The sequence below is a fragment of the Nansenia antarctica genome (genome assembly GCF_963989245.1).
Source record: "Nansenia antarctica genome assembly, chromosome: 1".
NCBI lineage: Eukaryota > Metazoa > Chordata > Actinopteri > Argentiniformes > Microstomatidae > Nansenia > Nansenia antarctica.
The window spans coordinates 17,586,052-17,613,543 of NC_137674.1; the positions used below are offsets into that span (position 1 = coordinate 17,586,052).

Sequence of the window (27,492 nt, forward strand, 5' to 3'; positions counted from 1 at the left end):
TGGAATTCGTAATTGTAAGTCGCTTTGGATAAAAGCGTCTGCCAAATGGCAAAATTATTAAATTACAAAATTAAAAGGCACCATCAAGAGGGCACAACAGCGGCTATACACCCTGAGATGCCTCAGGAAAGAACACAACAAGCAGGAGATACTGGTGGCCTTCTACCACGGCGCAGTGGAGAGCATCCTCACCTACGGCATCTCCAACTGGTCCCACAGCTGCACAACAGCGGAGAGAAACGCGCTACAGAGAGTCGTGAGAACAGCACAGAAGATCACCGGCGCCCCCCTCCCCTCTCTGGAGGAGCTGTACAACACACGCTGTCTCAGGAGGGCCTCCAAGATCTCCAGGGACCCGACCCACCCTGGGCACGTACACTTTGTCAAGCTGCCCTCGAACAGGAGGTACAGGACCCCGGCCGCTAAGACAAACAGACTGAAGGACTGCTTCTACCACAGGGCCGTCAAGGCCCTGAACACAGAAAAGGCCTAAGTTCTGGGCCCAGGACAGTCCGGACGGATTGTATGGCAGCTAGTGCTGAGGCACAAACATGTACATGTTCAAGCCTGCAAACTGTGACACTTTAAAATAATGTGAAAAAATACTTTTGTGCAATATGACAACCCTAGTTGACTATCTGTGCAGTATAGTACAGTGGATTGTGTACATAGCCTTTATTGATGTAAACCAGCTCCTTACCTTCTTGTGATTTTATGCTTTTATGCTTTTTCTAAAATGTTTTTTTTTCCCCCTTTCCTAACACCAGGGGAGCCACCCCTCCTAAATTTCGTTGTTTGGTACCTGTACTGTAGCAATGACAAATAAAGTCCATTCCATTCCATTCCTGTTACAAGGGGGGTCAGCGAAGAGGACTCCCCATCGCCCCTACTGGTCGAAGAGCGACAGTGCTCCAGCCCTGGACTAATTATCGAATGATTGTTGTCACCTGTGAGTGTTTGTCAGTGTATATAGGTGTGTCCCATTTCCTTGTTCCCTGGTCATTCGATCTGTTATGTTTCTCAATAGGTTCTGTTATGTTTCTCAATAGGTTCTGGGTGTACACAATAATGTCGGATCCAGGTGCGGTGTAAGTAAAGAAGGAGACGGAGATGTAATAAAATAAAGATTCTCTTTACTGAGACGTATGATTCATAGGTACAAACATAAACTCTTAGCCGGAATAACAAAAGGGGAGCAGTAGGGCTCAGCACGTAGGTAATAATAACTCAGGCACTGCGGTCAATAATAAAGTGCACGAAAACTAAAGATTGAGCAAAGGGCTCCAAAGGCGGTACAAGGTTGCAATCCAGCAAACAAAGTCAAAGTTCAAATTACGTTCCGGGTAACGGATACGTGAAGTGGTAATACATACACAGGGTTCTGAAGCATTCCATACGGGGTAACACAAGTGATCGACTGACAAGGGAACAAGGAAATGGGACACACCTATATACACTGACAAACACTCACAGGTGACAACAATCATTCGATAATTAGTCCAGGGCTGGAGCACTGTCGCTCTTCGACCAGTAGGGGCGATGGGGAGTCCTCTTCGCTGACCCCCCTTGTAACACATTCCATTCCATTCCATTCCAAAAGTGCTTTACATACATTATTTAAAAATACAGCAAGAGCAGCATAGTAAGATTTTTATGCAAGTGATATTTGAGTGATACCAAGCCAGGGAGCACTAGGCCTGGACCAGTTGCTCCGGGGCGCTTTACTCAACTATCCCTTTTCTGACACTATTATTTTCATACAATATTTCGTAACACCATTCTTTTAGCGCCCCTTGTGAGTGGAGGCACGCTAACGTGGGACGCACTTCCCCTGGCCTGGGTTCGCAGTCCTGCCGTGCAGAAAGACACAGCGGACCCTCTCGCACCCCAGCCACTTGTGTTTGTTTGCTGTGTATTTGAGGTGTTATTAGTCACTTATTACATTCTCCTTTGTGCCACACACATTTACAATTGTCTGTGTTGATTCATGTTTTCGGTTCATGCAATCTTGGTTGAATCATTTCAATAATAACTCAGTTGACAATGCATTATTATCATTATTTTTCATTCAGTTGCTGCAGTCTCTTCAGTCGCGGCATTGCTCTGGAAAGGCAATACAGTGCAGTGTTAGAAAACAAATTAAGCTGACTAATTAGCCTAGGTAATAGAGTGAGCATCATAAACAGCCTAACTCAAGAACCAAGTGCTCATTGAAGTACACCACACTGTGTGTGTTTCTGAACATAATACGTTCTCAGTTGTGCTCCCTCAGTTCCAACTGTACTTGTTGCATGGCAAATATAACCTGAAACTGAACTATAAAGCCAGGACATTGACTACTGAACACAGCAATATTTCCAGCACAAGACATCAGCAAATTACTCTCAGTTATTCTGATTGATTACTTTTTTGTATCATTAAAATAATAACAGTTACAACAACCATAATGCCTCCATAATAATACGCTGGCTAATTAGCTTAGGTAATACCTTGCAAGGTAATAATGTTAGCTATAGCTAGCTATCTACTGTAAACTTCTCTTTGAAAAGCCTATCTGACCCAGTGACTAACACTGACAGATATTGACAGCTGACAGTCTAGTGCAGGGGGAGTGGTTGAGGGTGGGGTTAACCAGCTATTGTTACCGCCCATTACCTGGCTGTGTAGAACTAGAAGTGTGAAAATCTCAAATTGAAAAGTTTTAGTTGGTGAAAACACCAGCTGCAGAGAGTGCAGTGCAGGTCCTTTTGGCACAGCGTGTGATTGATTGGTGGCTCTCAGAGGAGTTTGTTGATATCAGTACTTCTACAGTATATGCCTCTGCTACCAACAGGAGAGTTGGTGTGTTTTGCTCAAGTTGTGCTTTGGTCCCAGGCCAACATGATTGGTTGGGAGGAAGTCTCAGTGTGTGTGTGTGTGTGTGTGTGTGTGTGTGTGTGTGTGTGTGTGTGTATGCAAGTTTGTGTGTGTGTGTGTGTGTGTGTGTGTTTGTGTGTGTGCGCGCGTTTGTGTGTGTGTGAGAGCGCATTTGTGTGTGTGTGTGTGTGTGTGTGTGTGTGTGTGTGTGTGTGTGTGCATGCGTGCGTGCGTGCGTGTGTTCAATTTCATAGATGTAATATGTTCGTAGACCAATGAGAAATTATACCATATTTTCTTCCTTATTGCTGTATTAGTATAAGACAGTCTGATGGGGAAATAACCCCTCTGAAATTAGAATTGAATTGCTGTGCATCTCACTTCTCTTAATCAAGTAATTAAGCTTTTAATAAACTGGGGAAACTTTGCTTCATCGCATTGTGTACCCTTAGTGGTTAATTATTGTGAGTTTAGCAACTCACAGTATCTTTAGATAATAGTTAGTAGAATTTCCTCGACAGCTAGCCACGTCCCTTCATGATTGAATAAAGGGTCTTCAGCGAAAGGTACACAGGACTGCCTTTAACGGTTATAGACTAGCTTTGTAGAGGACTCTGACACATTTACATTGATGACTGATGATATGTTGATTAATGTAAACTGTCCCTGTCAACTAAGTTTCTAAATAGATCAATGAATAAACATTCACCTTATAATGAAACATTATATTTGCTGTCTAACTTTTATGTTGTGAAAGCTTGCTCTCAAATGCCTCACTTGATCTCAAGAAGAAGAAGGGAACATCTATGTCCTCTAATTGTTGAACAAGCTGTGAACAAACCTTTGTGTGAAGAACAATCTCCATCCATTGTTGTGTAGGAGCACTGTCTCTACAGTGAAAGGTCTCTGGTCAATGAAATCAATGAGAACAATATTTGCCAAGTCCTCAGCCAAAGGAACGCATATAGATTTTTTCGCAGCACATTAATTAACTAGTCCTTCAAAAGATGAATGGCCTATTGATGATCAAATATTCATCACAAGTTAATAATTCACATATTTTACATGCTGTAAGGGAACATTACATGCTGTATTCATAGCTCACCCTGAGTCATCTCTGTTACATACAAGCATAATTAATTACGTATAGATAGATAGTTATATGTACTTCAGATATAGATAGTTATATGTACTTCAGTTATAGATAGTTATATGTACTTCAGTTATAGGTAGTTATATGTACTTCAGTTATAGGTAGGTAGTTATGTACTTCAGTTATAGATAGTTATATGTACTTCAGTTATAGATAGGTAGTTATATGTACTTCAGTTATAATAGATAGTTATATGTACTTCAGTTATAGATAGGTAGTTATATGTACTTCAGTTATAGATAGTTATATGTACTTCAGTTATAGGTAGGTAGTTATATGTACTTCAGTTATAGATAGTTATATGTACTTCAGTTATAGATAGGTAGTTATATGTACTTCAGTTATAGATAGATAGTTATATGTACTTCAGGTATAGGTAGTTATATGTACTTCAGGTATAGATAGTTATATGTACTTCAGTTATAGATAGTTATATGTACTTCAGTTATAGATAGTTATATGTACTTCAGGTATAGATAGTTATATGTACTTCAGTTATAGATAGGTAGTTATATGTACTTCAGTTATAGGTAGTTATATGTACTTCAGTTATAGGTAGTTATGTACTTCAGTTATAGGTAGTTATGTACTTCAGTTATAGATAGTTATATGTACTTCAGGTATAGATAGTTATATGTACTTCAGTTATAGGTAGATAGTTATATGTACTTCAGTTATATGTAGTTATATGTACTTCAGTTATAGATAGGTAGTTATATGTACTTCAGGTATAGATAGTTATGTACTTCAGTTATAGGTAGTTATGTACTTCAGTTATAGATAGTTATATGTACTTCAGTTATAGATAGGTAGTTATGTACTTCAGTTATAGATAGTTATATGTACTTCAGTTATAGATAGGTAGTTATATGTACTTCAGTTATAGATAGTTATATGTACTTCAGTTATAGATAGTTATATGTACTTCAGGTATAGATAGTTATATGTACTTCAGGTATAGATAGTTATATGTACTTCAGTTATAGATAGTTATATGTACTTCAGTTATAGATAGGTAGTTATATGTACTTCAGCTATAGATAGTTATATGTACTTCAGTTATAGATAGTTATATGTACTTCAGTTATAGGTAGTTATATGTACTTCAGTTATAGGTAGTTATATGTACTTCAGGTATAGATAGTTATATGACTAAATGAGGATGGAACAACATATTTATTCATTTACTTATGCAATCTCTTCAGAGTAGATCAATCACATGTAACAAAGTTAATATTTTCCCTTTGTAATATTTCCCCTTATTCCCTTATGCAATTACACTCAAATTCCTACCAAAACAAATGTTCTACTATGTCACTGTTGCCATGTCTGTCTTGTGGGTACATTTGACATTTTGACATTTTAGACATAGCAGACGCCTTTATCAAAAGCGACTTACAACATGCACATTTGTAAGGGTAGCACATGGGTAGCACATGGTTAGCACATGGGTAACACATGGGTAACACATGTTATAAATATACATGGTTGTGTCCTGTTCCCAGCCCTTGTAGTGTTTTTAACCCTTTGATCTATCACCGAGTCTGAGGACCGGGCTCCACGGCAACGGTACGCCATTTCGGAGCCGATCTGATCTCTAGCCACACAAGCGTTTTCACACCGTTGCGCAAACAATCTCTGGCCACATGGAATCGCGTATTCAAGTACGCATGCGCGTGCTGCAGTGACGTGCGGTGAGGTCGAAGGTTGGGTGAGTGAGAGCAATAATACTTAAATTATATAATCCATTACTTAATACATCAATTACAGTATCCACAGTAGTAATAGTTTTACATTCTTAATATTGAAACAACACAAAATAAATAAATAAACATAATTTTCCATTCTTAACACTGAAACAAACATCAGTATCCGCAATGTAATACAAAAGAAAAAGACAAAGAAAACAACAGCTTAGAATCCAGAAGATTATCAATAGTCACCTTCCCTCTCCTCATTTTGGTAGTTAGCGAATATCATTCCTTTATAAAAAAAATAATAATAAAGCAATATTTCTGCTTTCCTTCATTTTTTCATCTAGCCCATTCCACACAGAAACTCCATAGAATGCTCCTGAGATGGGTGCGAGCATAACCCTTATTAAAGTGGCAGTTACCTTTCAAATGATATCCCTTATCCCTCTCTATAAATAATTTGAAACCCAGCGTCTGGTGATGTCTATGGGTTCCAGACTTCAGACTGTCATTGACTGCAAAGGATTTGCAACCAAGTATTAAAGTGACAATTTGATTTATGATTGTTAGTTTGTCCAATTACTTTTGGTCCCTTAAAAAGGGGGGGGGGGCACATGTAGAAACTGATGTAATTCCTACACTGTTCACCTGATTTGGATGTGAATACCCTCAAATTAAAGCTAAACGTCTGCACTTAAAGCACATATTGATTGTTTAATTTCAAGTCCATTGTGGTGGTTTACAGAGCCAAAATTATGAAACTTCTGTCAGTGTCCAAATATATATGGACCTATCGGTATACTGGCTGCAGGCCAGGACAAGTATAACATGTCATGTGTTACATGTGTTATTTGAGATACCTGTTTACCAGAGAAGTATATGAACAAAGATTCTAGAACAGTTATTAGGCATACTGAAAAACGCTTCCTATCAACTATGCTGTTGTATGTTCACTATGTACATTTCATGCATGTTCACCATTTACATTTTCTTTTCTAATCTGTTGCTCCATTTTCATTTATTCTCCTATGTTTTGCTTCTCGAAGGAGAAGGCTAAATCTCTCATCGCAGCATGTCGTTGTCAGAGTCATTCTTCAAGTTTAGTAACACAATGCAGTCATGTAGGCCTCCTTGCTCGCACACACTTTTTCAGTTCTGCCCACACATTTTCTATAGAATTGAGGCCAGGGCTTTGTGATGCAATACCTTGATGCATACTTTGATGCCACTGCAATACCTTGACTTTGTTGTCCATAAGCACTATGTGCAATATGACAACCCTAGGGTACATAAGGTTGCAGAGAAATAGGAAATGTTAGAATAGGTATAGCATAGCATAGAGTACAGCACAGTGTTTTATCTGTACAGTATAGTATAGTGGATAGTGTACATAGCCTTTATTTATGTAAACCAGCTCCTTTCCCTTCTTGTTTTTTTAGTTTTTTTTCTTTCCTAGCACCAGGGGAGCCCCCCCTCCCAAATGTCGTTGTTTGGTACCTGTACTATAGCAATGACAATAAAGACCATTCATTCATTCATTCATTCATTTTGCCACAACTTCGGAGGTATGCGTGGGGTTCAGTGTCCTTTTAAACCCCATTTTCGACCAAGCTTTAACTTCCTGGCTGATGTCTTAATGTTGCTTCAATATATTCACAGCATTCTTACTGTGGATATCGACTCTTTTGTACCTGTTTCTTCCAGCATCTTCACAACGTCCTTTGCTGTTGTCCTGGGATTGATTTGCACTTTCGTACGTTGGTCTCTAGGAGACAGAGCGCATCTCCTTCCTGAGTGGCATGGCGGCTGTGTGGTCCCATGGTGTTTATACCTGCGTTCTATTGTTTGTACAGATGAATGTGGTACCTTCAGGTTTGGAAATTGCTCCCAAGGATGAAGCAGATTTTTTTTTTTTTCTTGGCTAATTTCTTTTGATTTTCCCATGATGTCAAGTATCAGAGGCATTGAGTTTGAAGGTAGGCCTTAAAATACATCCACAGGTACCCCTCTAATTGACACACATGATGTCAATTAGCCTATCAGAAGCTTCTAAAGCCATGACATAATTTCCTGGAATTGTCCAAGCTGTTTACTTCACAGTCAACTTAGTGTATGTCAACTTCTTGATCACACAAGGATAGCAATAATAAGGGTTTGTTAGTCAATGTTAATTACAGCACACATTTTGTAAGCAGTTGAGAATTCAGTGTGTTGAAACGTGTACTCAAATGATGTTGTTCAGAAAACACAAGGCCTCTACGACCTCGACAGTTCTAGAGAGCGGAGGCTCCCTCTAGCTGTGATGATGAATACAGAGAGTACAGTGATGATGCTATTGAAGCTGAACGCTGAAAAGCTTAAGCTGAAAAGAACTAGTGTGTGATAGCTGAAAGGATGATTCAGGACATTGATGTGATAATGAGTCCATTTAGACAGAAAACTGAATTGGGATCAGTTATAAGGCCAGGTTGTGAATAAGCTCCCTGAGGTGGCGGTGGGGGGGGTCAGGCTGACATAGAGAAGAGAATAGCTCAAATGAAGTACAGCCGTATATCATATCCAGCATATCAAATCTAAAGTATATCAAGTATCTGAGAAACAAAACATAAACAAAAACAAACATATGAGTACCCCCCCCCCCCCCCTCGATGGATCTACATACAGAGGTCTCTTCAGGACAGAACACACAGCTCCCCTACAGCCTCCCTTCTCTTAAATGGGGAGATCCTTTACCACAATAACAAATGCAGAAAAAAAGTCATCCCTGCCTTCACCAACCTCTTAAAAACATTTCTTACATCATGGTCCCCATCCATTTTGGGTTTCCCCACATCTTCACCTGCCCCAGTAGAATTTGTGGAGTAACATTTTAGTTTGTGTTACTGCGAACAGTGACTGCAACATATACTCCATGAAACAGTGAACATTTGAGAGAGAGAGAGAGAGAGAGAGAGAGAGAGAGAGAGAGAGAGAGAGAGAGAGAGAGAGAGAGAGAGAGAGAGGCGTGTGACATCATTGGATTTTGCTCAGGGAAGACTAGTTGGTTTGGAAACTAAGTGGAACGTTGCGTCAAGCGCGCAGCATCAGTACCATGTCGCGCATGCAGAGAGCGCGCTCTGTTGCATAGACTTCTAGAAACTACTCGTCCGTGAATGCAACCTGTCTGTCTCAGAGGGTAGAACATGACGGGAAAGCTATTAGGCTTATAGCAGCGATTACAAACTCATAGGGAGTTGATGACTGACATTGGACGTGCATGAGGAGGGTTAAAACATGACGCTTCTTTTCTAAGGACCGGCTGCCATCTCTTTCGTATGTGCATTATACGCAGAGAGGATAGCACTTTTTAGTACACTGGGCTACGGATACGTGTGTACTGTAGACGAACGAACAGCTCAAAATGAAGTTTGGTAAGAGCATTTGTGTCCTTAATGTGGGTGGCACAAAATACGCATTCCCTCGGGATGTCATACGGGATTTTCCTTTGAGTAGAGTTAGCCGTTTACATAAATGTGCGTCCGAGCAAGAAGTCCTGGAAGTGTGCGACGACTACGATCGGGAACGGAACGAGTTTTTCTTTGACCGGCACTCGGAGGCGTTCGGTTTCATCATGTTGTACGTGAAGTACGGGAAGCTACGGTTCCTCCCGCAGATGTGTGAGCTATCCTTCTACAACGAGATGCTTTACTGGGGTTTGGAGACCTCTCATTTGGAGTTCTGTTGCCAGCGGAGGCTGGACGATCGGATGTCCGACACGTACACACATTTCTCCGAGGAGGATAGCAGACAAGAGGGGCAAGAGGTGAGGGGCGAGGCTCTGGAGAGCCGTGATGCGCACACGGACAGAGGACGGTCCAAGTGGCTGGAGAGAATGCGAAGAACTTTTGAGGAGCCGACCTCATCCGTGGCAGCTCAGATCTTGGCCTCGGTGTCTGTTATCTTTGTCATAGTGTCCATGGTGATGCTTTGTGCGAGTACATTGCCAGATTGGAAAACTGCTGAAAGCAACAGCGCGGAGGAGCAAAGGTACTCCCCGGACTCCTTAGAGCATCCATCCGGGTATCTATGTCCTACTTTCTTACTTTCTTCAAAGTTTTCTCTCCGTTACTTCGTGAGCTTAGAATTATAAGGTTCTATCTCCATTTTTGTCAAAATTTAGTTTTTTTACATAATCTGATCCATTAGGTGTTTATTAATGCCTGTGTGGTGTTATTTTTAAAATGTTGAAATTTTTGAGTTAGTAATTAATAAAATACAAAGGTTCCATCTCACAAAACATAATGGAATGTAAAAACTTTGACGCTCAATATCTCTGAACTGCCCTAAACGGAGATAGAACCTTATAATTCTAAGCTCACGACTTGCTTTTTGCAATGTTGAATATTGATATTATAGCCTATCTATTTATGGACTTTGTGGACCGAAAGAAGCACGCATATTTTTGCGCACACAGACACCCTTAAAGGAAAACGTATACCAACTAACACGTTTATATGCTTCAGATAGGCTACTACTACCCTTTACACGTTATACACAGTCCATTCATTCAGGATGACTGAATAAGATAGGCTACACCTGTCCGCGGAGTCATGGTGCGCCATAGATTTGAAAAGCCCCGTGTGAGAAAGGCAGGGAACTAAGGAGTCAATGTTTATTCAAGTTCAATTATCAGGGATAATATGATGTATTTCATGTGACTAAATCCCCATGTTGTATGTCTAGACGTTGTCGTGTTATAATACCACTGTTCTAAATCAACTGTTGTGTGTTAAACGGATAAGAAGTGTTATGACCGAGAGTTAAGCATTGCCATAAGCACCATTGTCATTGCACTATTGTTGTGTTGTGTCTGAAAGTCTCGATTGTATTGTATTATATATTTGTTTTATCTTTCAGAAGTATTAGTGTTACAAGCAAGAAATGCCGAGGAACTCAGAAGTAGGACATAAGCGTTGTCTGTTGTTACAGACAATTAATGCACTATCTATAGGCTACAGGGGTATTATGTTTAAAGTAACAGTCATGTCTTTTACACTTCCACACAAAGCAAATGCCTTTTGTTAAACGACCTTTGACTCCTTGAAGTTAATCCAATAATAATTGCGATTTAATTTCAAGGATTAGCAGTAGCATTTGGTCAATAACATGGTTGTGGCTACACCTTTTTTAGGGAAAGCTTCGCTTAGGATCGGTAACTGTCCAAGGTGCTGAATTTAGTGACGCTGTTGCGCTGTTGCGGACAATATCAGCACCGTAGGCTAAATATAATTTATGTCAGTTTAGATGTTTTATTTTTTTGTATATATTGGTGTGACACATGATTCTATAATCTGGGCCATCAAGATATAATAAACTATGTAAATAGGTCCTAAAGTAGAGCCTACATTAGTCAAAGAAGGCCCCTAATCAAATTAGCTGTGTATCAGCCAATAATTCTGTCCATTTGTCTACGCTGTTTCTCATCCCTTTCTTGTCTGCTCTCACTCTGCCCTTTAACCTGTCTGTCTGTCTTGTATCCATGACTGCCACGCGGACCGCTCTGAAGGTATTGGTACCTAATGGGCACCCAACAGCATAATTTGTGTGTGTGTGTGTGTATGTGGATGTGTGTGTGTGTGTGTGTGTGTGTGTGTGTGTGTGGGTATGTGTGTGTGTGTGGGTGGGTGGTTGGATGTGTGTGTATGTGTGTGTGGGTGGGTGGGTGGTTGGATGTGTGTGTATGTGTGTGTGGGTGGGTGGGTGGTTGGATGTGTGTGTATGTGTGTGTGTGTGTGTGTGTGTGTGTGTGTGTGTGCACGCGCCCTGTTGTAGGTATTGCAGGTAGGTATTCTAGCAATTATTGGTGTCAGGTGATTCCTTATTCTTGATGTATTATTCATATTTTATGACTATGCCATCACAAATGCCAGTTGTCTGAGGGTATAGCATTATTTGCCAAACTTGACCCTCGTCAATAATGTTTTATCCTGCACTGGTTGGAAAACAACAAACAAAACGAAAGCAACTCCACAACATCTGACTATCGCCAACACAATAATTAGACTATGTGAAATGGGTAGACAGTATGGGATTTAGAGTCAAAGGACATTTAGCTGTCAATTATAAATAGTGTATTCTAAAATAATAATTACATTTGGTCCTAAGGAGTTTGCCTGTCAAAGTTTGAATTAATTGACTTCATTCATTAATTTACAGTCAAGAACATATTGAACTACAGTACTGTACCCTGGCATTTGAATGGCTGTACTTCATTTGAGCTATTCTCTTCTCTATGTCAGCCTGACCCCCCCCCCCCACCACTGCCACCTCAGGGGGCTTATTCACAACCTGGCCTTATGACTTGTATCATAGTTGAGAAAACGTGATCCTTGAAAACGAGTCGCATATCAGTATACAGTACCTCATTCTGCATCAAACTTTTTTTTTAGTCCTCGACAGAACTGTTGTTGCTAATTATTTATGTCAAATGTTTATGTCAAATGTTGGCTTAAGTAAGTGTTAAGTAAGTGTTGATTGTATGGCTCATGATATAATGATAATTGATTTCCTATCTCATTAGACAACACAGTGATCAGTGATAGGCTTTTGCTTGTGGGATTAGGGAGGTGTGCCCCACCTTGTCCAATCAGGTACTTTCTTGACAATATATCTGTGCCTCTTTAGGGTTTCTGGCTTGTGAGCACACATTTTAGAACTATTGTCTGACATTATACAGAGGTTCTGTAGAGCATATTTAAGGCCCAGGGTTGTTCTCAGAATGTGCTCATGTGCTAGTGTAATATACAATACTGCTGTTTTGGAGTAAGGAAACCAAATATCCTTGTACACATCTGTTATTGCATGTGATGCATTTGGTAATAACCCATTTTTAGGTAAAACATGGTGCCCAAATAGTCTCAGAAAGGGAAAGTCTCTGGACCGTAAAGTGGTCCATGGCATGGTATTAAGAAAACAGTGTAAATTCCAACCTGACTTCACATTAAAAGATTTCACCTTGTTGTGGCTTTGAAAACATGTGACCAGGTTTGTAAGTCACAACAGGATTCGGACATTTCTGTAAGAAAATTCCGCAATAGTGTTTACAACAAATTGTCAATCCTATTGCTCCTACGCCAAAGCTTACCAGCTGTTTGAGAGTGAAGTTCTAAGAATGATCAAATAGGTGGGGCTAAAGACTTTAATGGATCATTGGTTAATCAAATCCATCATATAGGATGTCCACAGTAGACAGAATAGCATCAAGAGGGGTCAATTGTCTTATTACAGTACACAGCAGGTGATTGACAGCAGCCCCCTTAATAGACATTCACTCTCCCACTGTCTTTAATTGCTGCAGTCCATTGCTTGTTAGATCTCTAAAGCTCTCGGTAAACATCCATCTCTCTTTCTCACGGTAACTCTCCCTGATCTCTACCTCCTTTACAGGATCATTGAGGCCGTGTGCATCGGCTGGTTCACCGCCGAGTGCCTCGTGCGCTTCATCATCTCGCGGGACAAGTGCGAGTTCGTGCGGCGGCCCCTCAACCTCATCGACCTCCTCGCCATCACGCCTTACTACATCTCCGTCACCATGACGGTGCTGACGGGCGAGAACTCCCAGCTGCAGCGGGCCGGCGTCACCCTGCGCGTCCTGCGCATGATGCGCATCTTCTGGGTGATCAAGCTGGCTCGCCACTTCCTGGGCCTGCAGACGCTGGGTCTGACGCTGCGCCGCTGCTACAGGGAGATGGTGATGCTGATGGTGTTCATCTGCGTGGCTATGGCCATCTTCAGTGCGCTGGCTCAGCTGCTGGAGCACGGCCTGGACCTGGAGGGGGGCAACCAGGACTACGCCAGCATCCCTGCAGCCTGCTGGTGGGTTATTATCTCCATGACCACTGTGGGCTATGGAGACATGTACCCCATCACTGTGCCGGGGCGCATGCTGGGTGGCCTGTGCGTGGTGAGCGGCATCGTGCTCCTGGCGTTGCCCATCACGTTCATCTACCACAGCTTTGTGCAGTGCTACAACGAGCTCAAGTTCCGCTCGGCCCGCTGCCCGCCGAGCCTGTCCACCGAGTTCCTCAACTAGGGGGCAATCGGATCGGATCGGATCGGATCGGATGACCACTGCTAGGTGCCGACCGTCTCCGTAGAGACAATCTTCTCAGAACTTGTGTTTTCTGGATCTGTTTGTCTATCTTGACACGTGGCCTCTTTCGCTAGCTCCCACTTTTGGATCGTATCTTCTCAAGCCTCCATCTTGGGAGATGGATTTTTTTTTATACCAAACCTGTAGGAGGGGTTTCTGTTCACGTACAGTATAGCCCTCCCAATCAACAGTGCGTCTGAGCAGGAAGTAACAGAACGCAAAGGGGACTGGGAAGGCTTCCACGGCTGCCATGGTTTTAAGGCCAGTTAACCCTGACAGGGTGCCACTGTTGGAGGGAAGCTGTGTCATGCCCGACTGAGGCCTTCAACTACTATACATTGAACCCAACTGAGCCGTTCACACATTTGCTCTATTCAAATGGCGACATGCCACAACCACAACAGGCATTTGAGTTTTAATGTCATTTTGAATTCCACACATTTTGGAAGCCTCACAGTGTGTGAAAGGTATCTTGCTCTTCTTCATGTAAGACCCTGTATTTCTATGATTCGTGTGACCAGTAAGTGTACAACTATGAATCAAAATCACTGTATGCTCCCTTTAACCTTACACTTCAACTCTCATGTTCTCCTTATCTTTATATATATCCACCTGACAGATTTCAGAAGTACAACACATTTCATGAATTTCGATGAGTCCATGTAAAACTCACTCTAGGCAAATTTCGAAACCTATTGCCCACTCCAACCTAAAAAACCACACAGGGGGGCAGCTTTGAAAGGTATTTTCACAGATACGAATGGAGAGAGGCTGTGGGAGAGAACGAAAGAGAGTGTTACTGTGGGTCAGTCGGCTGTGTGGGCAGATGTGTAAGTGTGGAACACTGAGCCAGGGAGCGAGAGTGTGTCATGGAGAGACGGGTGGTCTGGCTGACACCACGCAGCTCTGAGGGGGCACGCCGCTGGGCCTCGGGGGCGCTGCGGGTCTTCTGACTGGAGGAGTGGAACCATTTCTGACTCGTGTGCTGAAACCCTCCGCAGCCTCTGTCTGTCACTACAGAAGCGCTCAGCAGCAGCACAGTCACGTCTGTCAAACCGCGTTCATGGTAGGCACTCCTCGCAATGGTGTTGTCTGGCCCACCCGCTTCTCCTCGACACACTGTCAAGCCTTTTTTTTAGGTGGCTCGTGTGGCACATTTAACCTCCACTCCTGCTCAGGGGCGTATCTGAAAAAAAAAGACCTTTCATGCCCACTCTCATTTCTGTGGTGGAAATTAGCACATGTGCTCCTCCAGGGTAAAACATCTCTGTTATCTCCAGCTAGCACAATCTCTCTTTTTTGGAGACTGAGCATGGTTGTTTTCCTTGAAAATGTATATTTTGCTCTCAGGAGTGAATCGCTTTCTTAAAGTATCTAGATTTCTGCATTCAAATAGTGCTTAATGAATCAATATCGGGTAGCGATTGTTCAGTGAAATGCTTTAAAAAAAAAAAAAGATTGTGTGATGGTCGAGCAGTGGGCTTTGCATACTTATAATACCATTTTGCTTCCACTAAAGAGTGCTGCGCAAGACTATGTTTTAGTGCCCATGGCCACTAAATGAGTCATTTCGTTCAGCCAAGTTTCAGTTAGTGTCGAGGCAGAGGTCAGATCTCCGGAGGTGAGTGGGTGGGGATAATCGAATATGATATGATGTCCATTGTCCTCGCCAGTCAGGATTTAACTGCTAATGTTAAGTGGATAATAATTTGGACACAAATAAAACGCCCATACTATCAGTTGTAGGCAACAAATGTAACCACGAGTTGAAGTGCCTACAATGTCATAATCTGATGATGTCACAATCTAAGCACTTCACAAGCTTAGAGTGGCGCTCCAAATTCAACCTTTTGCATGTCTCCAAATGCTCCAATGGTTTAATGAACCTGTCATGACTTTGTAAGCATTTGGGGCGTCAGCTAAATAAGAAAGGCAATTCTCCTTTATCTCTTGCAATCCCCAGTCATAACCATAATTACCTATCACTTGAAAGTATGACAGTTGCCTCCATGCATTTATTTATATCATTTACTAACGTTGTGTTCCCCCTCTGTAAATGTTGTTAGGAAGGTATTGTAATGACCCTGTTTAAGGCCTGTTAACATCTCCACCAAGGGAGTTAACTCTCTTGGTGTTGTAGCTAGCGTGGCCTGTTTGTAAGCGGAAGGTTATGAGTTTGATACCCTCTTAGGGCAAGTAACTCTACCCTGCCATTCGCTACAGTATGGTTATCATTGCAGTAGCGTATTGTAAGCCTACAGCCTGGTCGCTGGCAATAGTGGATAATATACACCGAAAAAATAAATACATTGCGGGATCATTGGCACATTGTTGGCACATTGAACCATTTAAGACAGCGATGTGCATGGCTGCAATGATCAGTGTGGGCGATCGTGCAGTGTGGGGGTGGGCTTACATAGGCCTATGGTCTGCTAGTTTATATTCTGTTCCCCTCCCAATGTTACCATGGATTGAATAACATTAGCCTCGTAGCATAATTGCCTAAGTCATGCTTCACTTGTGGTCAGCCGAGCCATCTTTGTATGTAGTGTCAAAAATGTCAAAGAGATGACTTGGGCAGATAGTGATTTTGGAATGTAACAAGCATTCTGATGGCATAGGCAATAATGCACAGTGAATCAGCAGTGTTAGGAGAGTAGAGTTAGGCAGATATCTCAATTTGGCCAAAATATGACTTATGTGGCAATTATGCTATGAGGCTAACGATAAGTGGAATTTGACAACTTTCAGGGTGATTTTAACAATCATCTTTTTAGGCCTATGCATATTTTCCTATAACCTACACTACAAAGATAGTCTCCTATTTGATGTTATACCCTATCAAGAGATCAATACATGCAACTGGTCATAATGTATGAGGGATTATCTTCAACAGGTCACAACTGATTCCTGTTGTGATCAAATGTAAAAGTTTGCAGTGGTTGGGGGCAGATGCACTTCGCAGTGACACCGGATTACTAAAACGATCTTCGCACATGGTTTTAGTGTTGTGCAGCCCCCTCAGCAGGAACACATTGGGGCCATCAGTATTATGTTGTGTTTGTTTATAAGGATAGGCACATATCTGCTGCTATTAGAAAATGTTGCATATTTACATTTCCTCATTTTGAACCGTTTGGCCATACTGGGCAGCAGAGCGCAAAACGACGTGTTTAAATCCGTTTGAAGATCGGAGGGAGAGACCTGATAATGACAATGAGAAAAAGTACAACGAGTATTGTTTTCAGGGTGCTCTGTGCTCCATATGTGATGGATGTTCACTGCCTGTGCTCTGTCTTGTTGCGCTAGTGCTTATGTTGGCTCTGTTGACACAGGTTTGGTGTTCCTTTACCTTTGTCCTCAAATGAACACAAGGATTTCCTCTGGCTCCAGACAATCTGCTCTGTCTCTCTCTCCCGTCTCTCAAGTTTCCATTCGGCTGCATTTATCAAAACCACACGTCAAAAATAGGGATGTTACTGTGTTGAACATTGATGGGGTAAGATCTATATCATTATGGCAGTGTCTTTCATTTGGGGTGTCAGGCACTTGAGAGAGGAAAAACCTAGTTCAGATCTAAATCCACCATGAGAAAATGTGTACTTGTATTATGTGACGACGTCATAGCGTTCCCTCCTCTTCTCATTGCTTCTTTCCTTGAGGAAAACAGCCTGACTTTTTAATGAATGACATCGATAATCACTTCCACCAGGGGAACCCTTCAGTTCCAACACCCATACATCCCACGTCACACCTGTCACACTCAAAACCAACACCGAGGTGCAAGATCACACCCCAGGGCTTATCTCACTAATCTAGAGGAAACAGAATTGAGTGTTCTGAACCTGGGAGGAACAGGCAGCCACACATCTCTCTTTAGCTCTGTCTCTCTCTCTCTCCCTCTCTCTCTCCCCCCCCCCCCCTCTCTCTCTCTCTCTCTTTCTCTCTCTCTCTCTCTCTCTCTCTCCCTCTCTCTGTCTCCCCTCCCTCTCCCCTCCCTCTCTGTCTCTCTCTGTCTCCTCTCTCTCCTCTCTCTCTCTCTCTCTCTCTCTCTCTCTCTCTCTCTCTCTCTCTCATATACACAGGTGTTGTGTATATTGGTTATGTATTGTGGTTATGTTTCAGTTGTCCCCATCTTTGTAGGGACCATAAGAACATAGGTGAATGCTACTGTAGTAGGCCCCATAGTAGGCTATTGAAATGAAAATGTAAGCAAGGAGAGCAATTCAAGAGCAATTCAAATGGATTTCGAGGAGATATGCTTAAACAGAGTTGACTGATTTCGTTATAGGATTGTTTCTGGCACTGGCTTTTTTTTGGACCATTGCTCTCATCAATGAGATGTACCCCACAAGTGTGTGGGTTGTGTCTTGATATTTGGACTGGGACAGGGTGTGTTTTAACTCAAAAAGACACATGAAAAATGATTATTTGCAAAGTTTGTACATTTTCTAAGTGAGTGTGATGTCACAAGTGAGACGGAAGACGTGCACCTTCGCACCCACTTGCTGTGGGCATTATAGCAGCTTCAATAGAATGTAACAGTGCAACATATCTTTTGAGAAAATGGTAATTGTGTAAATGCTGAACCATAGACTCAACATTTTTCTAAAGTTTCTTTCCTCCTCTTTTATGAAACCAGTTATTTTGTATAGAGCTTATGTTTCCAGATAGAATGTTTGATTGTAAGTAAAATAAAAAAATACAAAAAGTAATTCCAATCTCTATGGCCCTGTCTAATGGTAAAGGAAACACTGTTTTGATCTCAGAATGACAAGGAGGAAAACATATGAGAGGCATTTGGCTATCAAAGCCTACTTATGCAAGGGGCCTTCCATGAGATCTCAACTGTCAATCATAGAATATCTTGTAATATTATATCTATATATAGAATATCTTATAACACCCATAATGTCAGTTAAGGGTGACGACAAGCTTTGTTGGCTTGTGTCCACGGCCGGCCCAATGCATACTAAGCGGTCGCTTAGGGCCACAACCACTAGAGGGGGCCACACTTAAAAACATTTTTTTTTTTACGACTGATGTTCGATGGTGGTGAAAGGATGGATAGCTATAGTTTCTACAGTAGCCTGTTACTTTGTTGTTAACATAGTTAACACTTTTATAGTGTTCACTTTATTTATTTGGAATTCATTTCATATTGATTGTTCATTGCTATTTATTTGTCAAAATATATATGTTTTATTGGTGTTCATTTGTCATTGTCTTTAGTTATAGACCTTGTTATGTGCAAGTTTGTTGCTTTTACAGCTGAAAATGGTGTCTCTTATTGAGACTCACTCTTACTTACTAACACCCATCGAAAACTCCAACCCCCCTGACAAAACGTGTGTGTGTGGAGGGCCACATACAAAAATCTTGCTTTAGGGTCACAAAAGTAATAGGGCCGGCCCTGCTTGTGTCATAAGGCATTGGGACTCGATAATTCATACTATTCCACTATACTTCCATCAGCATCTGGAGATAGGCAGACATGTCATCTAAGCCTATGCCTATGTTTAATTAGTTGTATATAGACAGTGTCGCTTGGCTATAGTAAGGGCATTTTACCAGATATTTGACCAATCTGCGAAGTAAATCGTTACCAAGACATTTCTTCACCAATGTGTTTCTAAAGGTGTGTAATAACATGTCCTAAAAGGTTGAAATTCAACTCCTGTGGGAAACCTCATAAAAAACTGCTCAAAGTTGGGATACCGATAACCGATTTTCGAAAATTCGAAAAATGCTTAAATTGGACTTGAGTAACTTTTGAGGGGTCAAACTAGGCATTTTTCATGATTCTGAGTTGATTGCAAGCATTTATTTGTCACCAAGAGCACTTCCTGGTGCAACCCCCAAACCCCCCCCCACCCCCATTGGTGGTTGGCATTCAAAGTGAGGAAGTTTGGAGGTAACCGGTAACATTAGACAACATTAGACAGCACCAGCAGCAGCAACCTCTTACTCTGTGGATCATGGACGGACACAATATATTGCTTTTAACTTCAGATACGTAAGTAATATCAACATATTTTTCTTACAACTTGAAATGTTTCACTTCACTACACTGTTAATTTGCATACTCAACATAAAAGTTATAACTTTGCTTGCAAACAGTAAGGGGGACCAGGCGTTAGTCCGACCTCCCATTAGTCCGACCATTAGCCTTAAGGTTGGGGTTAGGGTTTCGGGTTAGGGCTAGGGACATTAAGTGGTTGGACTGGGTTATGGTTATGGTTAGGGTTAAGGTTAGGATTAGGGTTAAGGTTAGGGTTTTAGTGGTTAGTGGTCGGAACAAAGAGAGGTCGGAACAAAGAGAGGTCGGACTGACGCCACGCACCCACAGTAAGCAACATGATTAGCTAACGTTAATGGTAACTCCCACTAAAAGTTGTCATCACCAGCTTAACATTACTAGTTAGCTGGCTAACAGTAAGTTACGTGACGTTAGTTGTCAGACTCCCACGTGTGTATTACACTCCAAAAACTACATCTGATTTATTTATTTAGTTCAGATTCAGATTCAGATTCAGATAACGTTTATTGCCATTATGCTTGACACATATAGGAATTTGCTTTGGCATTACAGAAGGTGCATTTATGCTTTTTTCACATATATATATGAACAAAACAAGTACAATACAAATGCAAAAACAGGCAAAAACAGGACAACACAGGACAGATAGTGCATGGATAGTGCTGTAAATAAAGTGCAGTGCAGAGTTATTCAAGGTCTAGTGCATGTTCAGTCCTGGGCAGACTTGGAGGCGGGGGGGAGGGGGAAGCCAGAGTCATTTAGCAGCCTGGCGGCTGAGGGGAAGAAACTGAGCCTGTGGCGGGCCTTCAGTGCCTTAGGCAGCCGCAACCTTCTTCCAGAGGGAAGCAGGGTGAGGAGGCCGTGGCCGGGGTGGAAGGGGTCGGCCATGATCTTTCTTGCCCTCCTCAGAGCCCTGGTGTCATGCAAGGAGTTGAGGGAGGGCAAGGGACAGCCGATCACCCTCTCTGCTGAACGTATCACCCGCTGCAACTTGGCCTTGTCCTTGGTCGTTGCAGCAGGGAACCAGGTGATGATGGAGTGGGTGAGGATGGACTCTATGATGGCCGGGTAAAACTGGACTATCATGGACCTCGGCAGCCTGAATTTCCTCAGCTGCCGGAGGATGAACATCCTCTTCTGGGCCTTCTTCGTGAGGGCCTCTGTGTTCTGCTCCCACTTAAGGTCCCGGGAGATGGTCATGCCTAGAAAGCGGCATGACTCCACGGAGGCCACCGGGGTACCTCCCAGCGTGATGGGAGGGGGCAGGGCTGCTTTCCTACGGAAGTCCACCACCATCTCCACTGTTTTTAGAGCGTTTAAAAGATTGTTAAAACTGCACCAGCTCTGCAGCCCCTCGATCTCACCCCTGTAGGCAGATTCGTCCCCCCTGGAGATGAGGCCCACCAGGGTGGTGTCGTCTGCAAACTTCAGGAGCTTGACCGAGGGGTGGCGGGAGACACAGCTGTTGGTGTATAGGGAGAACAGTGCTGGAGACAGGACGCAGCCCTGCGGGGAGCCCGTGCTGGTGGACCTGGAGCTGGAAATGCTCTTCCCCAGCTTTGTTAAATGCTAGCTGTCTGCTCCATTACCTACCTATAGGTTGACGTGGTGTAGCCTACTGCCTCAGAGATTTTTTGGGCTGTTTTCTTTACTGTAAAGCAGATCTCTTATTTTCCTCCTCAATACATTATATTTGAAAGCTATTCCTCCTCCACATGACAGATTTTTACTTAAATGTCACAAAAATATTGATATTAGCCTATTTACTACTAAATATTAAATATATATTTTCATTCTTGCAGTACTATGGATGAAGATGTTACTCCACCTCTACTCAAGTGCTTCATCTGTGAAGGCCCGCAGAGACCTTGCCAAAACACAGATGAAGCGAGATGCTGAAGCAGTTGAACTTGCCCTCCAATGGTTTGAGGAGAACAACCCATTCGACCATGATCGAGACAAGGAGATGCTTGTATCTTTCTCTACAGGATTCACAAGCACAGGAGATGACCCAGTCAATGCTGAGAGAGCAGCTGAAGTAGGGAGAGAGATGCAGATTAAGCTGGATGGACAGTCAGTGACATCGACCATGGAGGTGAAGTCAAAGGTACAAGCCCTGTCATCACTCAGAAAGATTCCCAAGATCAACGAGAAGAAGATTCACCTTGACTCACTCAAGTTGTTCAACCGACTGATCATTTTTGCCCAACGGGATATGACAGTTGAGACAAGCTTGGAGTATGAGCTGACTCCCGTCCCATTGAATGAATGAATGGTCTTTATTGTCATTGCTATAGTACAGGTACCAAACAACGACATTTAGGAGGGGTGGCTCCCCTGGTGTTAGGAAAGAAAAAAAAACTAAAAAAAACACAAGAAGGGAAGGAGCTGGTTTACATAAATAAAGGCTATGTACACTATCCACTATACTATACTGTACAGCTAGACGACTAGGGTTGTCATATTGCACATAGTGTTATTGCACATTCATTTAAAGTGTCGCAGTTTGCAGGCTTGAAATTTACATATTTGTGCCTCAGCACTACACCTGATTTTTTTCAGTCCAGCAGCTGCCATCAATTGTCATCAATTGTCCCTTTTCAGTAACAAAGATCAGAAAATGAACAAGGCGAACAAGGCAGGCTTTTCCAAGACTAGCCTGAAGGAGTTAACTGATCCACTTGAACTCACTAACCAACCCTGCTCCACTTTGGTGGTTGATGGCGGATGGCTTCTCTACATGGTGACGTGGGAACAAGGTCAGACTTGGCAGGAGATTGGCAACAGTTACCTAAGCTACGTGCAGTGTCTTGGCCGTAACTCTCAAAGGATCATTGTGGTCTTTGATGGCTATAACAGATCGCCAAAAGATCATGACCACATCCGACGTACCAAGAAGTCATGCTGTGACCTCCAGATTCGACCGGATATGATACACTGGACACCAAGAGCGAAGTTCTTGGACAACACTCATAACAAGAGTGAGCTCATTCACCTCCTCTCTTCAACATTCAGAAAAATTCACATCACCGTGGAGCAGAGTGACAATGATGCTGACACTTCGATTGTGAGAGAGGCATTTGCTGCTGCTACAGATGGCTCTGTTGAGGTCAGTAACATTTGTGTAGGTATTTTACTTGCATTAGCTATGACTACTTTAAAAGAAGAGTTTTGACTATTTTTATATATTTTCACATAGTTGAACATGCATTGCATATCTTCTTCTATTTTCAGTTGCGGGCAGAAGACGCAGACGTGCTGGCAATGCTGGTGCACCATAGCTCAAGCACCAACCACCCACTCTTCTTAACCACATCGAAGGGCTCTTATGATGTCAAGAGGATCCGAGAAGCTCTCTCAGATAGAAAGAGACGCTACCTGCTCTTTTGTCACGCCTTCACTGGGTGTGATACGGTTTCTGCTATCGCTGGCCATGGGAAAACGACTCTGTTTGACAGATAATAATAATAATATTATATCATAATGAAATATTTGTATATTGAAATATCTGAAACAAACCTTGAAGTGCATTCTTTTACAGGTTTTGTGCAGGGGACATCAACGAACATATGGACATCTTCCTTGACATACACGCTACCAAGGATGCAGTGATTCAGGCTGGTACTAGGATCTTCCAGTACATTCACCATGGGCCAGGTACTACTCTGGGTGCAATTCGATACAACATGTTCTCGCGAAAGGCAGCGGCTGGGCTGATCAAACCAGAAACTCTACCTCCAACAGAGGGTGCAGCTGCACAGCATTCTCTCCGTGCCTCCCTACAGACCCGGGACTGGATCCTTCTACAGAGCATGTCTCTGGACCCCAGTGACTATGGATGGACATTAGGTGTTCATGGTTATGAGCCAGTTCCAACCTTAGACCCCATGGCTCCTGACGAGCTACTCCAGTTCACAAGCTGCAATTGTAATGGAGATTGCAGCAACCGGCGATGCAGCTGCAAGAAAAATGCTGTCAAGTGCATCTCAGCATGTGGAGTTTGTAAAGGCATTACATGCAAGAATGGTATTCATGATGTTGTTGAAGAAGACTCAGACATTGACTCCTGAAGCATTTGACCTATGGTGGATCAGTATTTGCTCTGAGTACTATGCAGCTAATTTAAATAAATGTATATGTAAATGAAAAAGGGCGTGGCAGTTTCTCTACCAGGAAGTTGTCTTGGTGACAAATAAATGCTTGCAATCAACTCAGAATCATGAAAAATGCCTAGTTTGACCCCTCAAAAGTTACTCAAGTCCAATTTAAGCATTTTCGAATTTTCGAAAATCGGTTATCGGTCCCCCAACTTTGAGCAGTTTTTTAATGAGGTTTCCCACAGGAGTTGAATTTCAACCTTTTAGTACATGTTATTACACACCTTTAGAAACACATTGGTGAAGAACATTTTTGGTAACGATTTACTTCGCAGATGTTCATATGTTTCCCTTACTACTAGTAGTCATTGGTATCAGCTTTATTAGCTATCCACACATCCCATCCGTTTTGAACCGACTTGTGTTATATTTTTAATCAGGCATAATTGAGCCAACCTAAATCCGTACTGCGGGTCCTTCCAAGCTTCAGTGAAGAACGTGACGTCCGATCACAACAAGAGTCCTCTGAGCTTCTTTCGTTCATTGATTGTTTTGGGTTGCTTAGTTATTGAGCAAAGGAAGATGTACTACAAGTTAAACGGAGTTACACAAAGGCTGGCGGGAGCAGCGCCAGCGGCGTACAGCCCCCAGGTGAGTAAACGAAGCAGATATGCTGAACATGTAGAAGTGCTTCACAGTCCACAGTGACCTTCGTTCTGTTCGCTAGCTAGCGCCTAGCTAAGGTGCCCGATGGCCCATCGAGCCATGTTCAATCTGACAGCTCTGTAAAGATGGTAAAGATGGTAGCTCTTGTTGTCTAACTCTCTTATCTTCTGACATGTCTAGTTGACATCTAAATGAGATCCCTAAATCGTTCTGTTTTCGTTTGATCCATCCAGACAGCTAGCAAGCTATTCTATGAACCAGAAGCTATCCAACATGTTGAGTTGCTTTACCCCAACAACCTGTCATGATGCACTCAGCCCAGGTCAGATTTAGCCTAAACGTAGGTTAAACCTTTTTTCTGAATACAGTCGATATGAAAGCTGGATTGTTGCAGAAAATCATGAATAGTTGTTATTGTACTGTAGCTTCAGTTAATAGTGAGGGAGGGTTATACGAGTTGGGATTACACAGGTAAGTAGCTAGCTAGCTATGTCCTGTTTTGTAGGCTAACCGTAGCTTCCAAGGTGAATTATATTTAACCTTAACGCTCTACTTTTTCCTCAGGGGTTGAAGCTGACGGTGCCCACAGAAGCCCCCACTATGATCTTTGCCACCCCTACCAAATTAGTGTCAGAGGCCGGAGGCACAGTGCAGTACATGGGAGTCAACAAAGTCCCTGACATGCAGAAACTCTTCCAGGTACATGTTTAACATATAGCTAGGGCCTAGGCTGTGTTCCAAGATGTGCTCTTGCACTCTATCTAGAACATAGTCCCATTGTCTACTACTGCATTCCTAAATCATATTCTACTGTTATTGGCAGACCCTACTTTTGATATCACTGAACTCTATGATCCCAGGAAGCTGGTCTGAAGTGTCTCTCTTGACCTTGCTTTTATCTCCAAAATGCAGTGTGATTCGCTGACTCCATCCAATAAAGACAAATACTTGACTCAGTAAATTCACTCCACTGAGACCAGGTTGGAGTCTTTGTTCTTCCACCCTTAGGCGATTATGCTACAAGGTTGTGAACCACATGACCTTGCATATCTGGTTCCTATAAAGTCACATACTCTGCTTTCCTGTCTCTGTAGCATTTTATTGTAAGTTGGTGAATTGATCATAAAGACAATGATTAGATGTGCCCTGAGTCGTGATGGAAGTGTTGCCAAAAGTCTGGAGGTAGAGCCGTCGTCTAACGATCGCAAGGTCGGCAGATTGGCGGCTCGATCCCCGGCTGGGCCACATGTCGAGGTGTCCTCGGGCAAGACACTGAACCCCAAATCGCTCCCGACGAGCAGGCCGGCCCCTCGCGTGGTAGTTTGCCGCCATCGGTGTGTGAATGTGTGTGTGAAAGGGTGAACGAGAGGCCGTTGTAAAGCGCTTTGGATTAAGGCGCTACATAAGACAGTCCATTTACCGTTTACCATTCCCCTTCCGCCCTACAGAAGTCCGACGGGATCCCTGTGCATCTGAAGAGGGGACTGGTGGACAAACTGCTGTACCGGACCACCATGGGCCTGACGATCGGAGGGGGCCTGTACTGTCTGGTGGCTCTCTACATAGCTGCCCAGCCGCGCAAGTGATCCCCCCCCCGCTCAGCCTCTTACCCTCTAACATGTGTGTCAAGGGATCAATCATTCATCATGATTCTGATGAGGAGCAACGACTTGGACAGTGACGGTTCTACTCACAATGATGGTCAAGAAACAGAATCACTCTACTCCCCCCAAAACATGTTTTACCCCCTCTATATCAGATGTTCTGCCTTGGGTTTTAATAGCCGACTCTTTTTTTATGACGCAATTATGCTACGAGGCTAACGATTTGTGTCAAGGGATCAACCGGATTCATAATGATTCTGATTAGGAGCAACGACTTGGACAATGACGATTATACTCACAATGATGGTCCAGAAACAGAATCACTCTACTCCCCCAAAACATGTTTTACCCCCGTCTTTATCTGGTGTTGTGCGTCTAATCAGATGTTCCGCCTTGGGTTTTTAATAGCTGACTCAACTATTCTCTCATTTGTGAAATGGCAGAGAAACGTGTCTCACTCCTGTTCTGCCTTCTCAACTAGATTCCTACATTTACATTCAGGACATTTAGCAGACGCCTTTGTCCAAAGCGACTTACAACAATAACACATTTTATCAAATAAAACTGTAACATATTAAAATATAAGCCAAAATAAAATGTAGGCTAATATAAACTGAACAGACAGATTTGTGTTTGGATCTGGATGGGTGTGCTTCAGTCATGATATCTGCACCATCTTAATAAACCTAAACTACAGCAGCTCATTCTGAGAAATGCAACAACCTCAAATCTGTTTAATAGATTTCTGAGTTTGATAACATGAATTTGGGATGTCATTTGATTGGACCAGACACTGGACAGGGTGGTACTTAAAGTTGTATGATGGGATCATTGGGTTTTCTCCTTGTGACAACATACTCTAATTTTGAGAGTACATAAAGTCATATTTGCATTTCCTTTTTGCACACCCCATCATCCAGGCTTTGAGTTCCGAGATGATTTGGGGTTTGAGTTGTTATTTAGCCCTATATACTAACTGCGAGTGTTTGGTGAAAAGTGTATATGACAAGTCATTGTGATGTTTCCTGGGAGAATAAAGTTGATTTTGTTTGTAAAATGGAATAATGACCTTCTCATTTGCTCCTCGCTTTCTTTCAATTTTGCGTGTGTGTGTGTGTGTGTGTGTAAGGGGAATTGAAACACTACCCACACTATCTCAGTTAGTATTATAAACGTTAAGCTATATTGACTCATAAAAGCACAGGAACAGTGAAACAGAAACATAGCCTGAGGGTTGACCTTAGGTTTGCC

The 27,492-nt window shown here is 42.6% G+C and overlaps 3 protein-coding genes across 3 annotated transcripts in view; 2 read left to right on the forward strand and 1 right to left on the reverse strand.

Annotated features, from left to right (window-relative positions):
• Positions 1-27,492, reverse strand: part of LOC308170961 (claudin-4-like) — a 233,334-nt gene that overhangs the window by 66,194 nt on the left and 139,648 nt on the right. The window lies entirely within an intron of this gene.
• Positions 9,104-13,774, forward strand: LOC308169102 (voltage-gated potassium channel regulatory subunit KCNG3-like; the record flags this gene model as incomplete). Its single annotated transcript, XM_080543745.1, has 2 exons — positions 9,104-9,762; positions 13,129-13,774. The coding sequence occupies 2 exons, from the start codon at positions 9,104-9,106 to the stop codon at positions 13,772-13,774; spliced, it is 1,305 nt and encodes a 434-aa protein (XP_080399871.1).
• Positions 24,466-27,296, forward strand: LOC308168842 (cytochrome c oxidase subunit 7A2-like, mitochondrial). The gene is made up of 3 exons (XM_080543486.1): positions 24,466-24,622; positions 25,202-25,336; positions 26,086-27,296. Exons 1-3 carry the CDS (start codon positions 24,554-24,556, stop codon positions 26,221-26,223), a joined length of 342 nt encoding a protein of 113 aa, XP_080399612.1. The 5' UTR covers positions 24,466-24,553; the 3' UTR covers positions 26,224-27,296.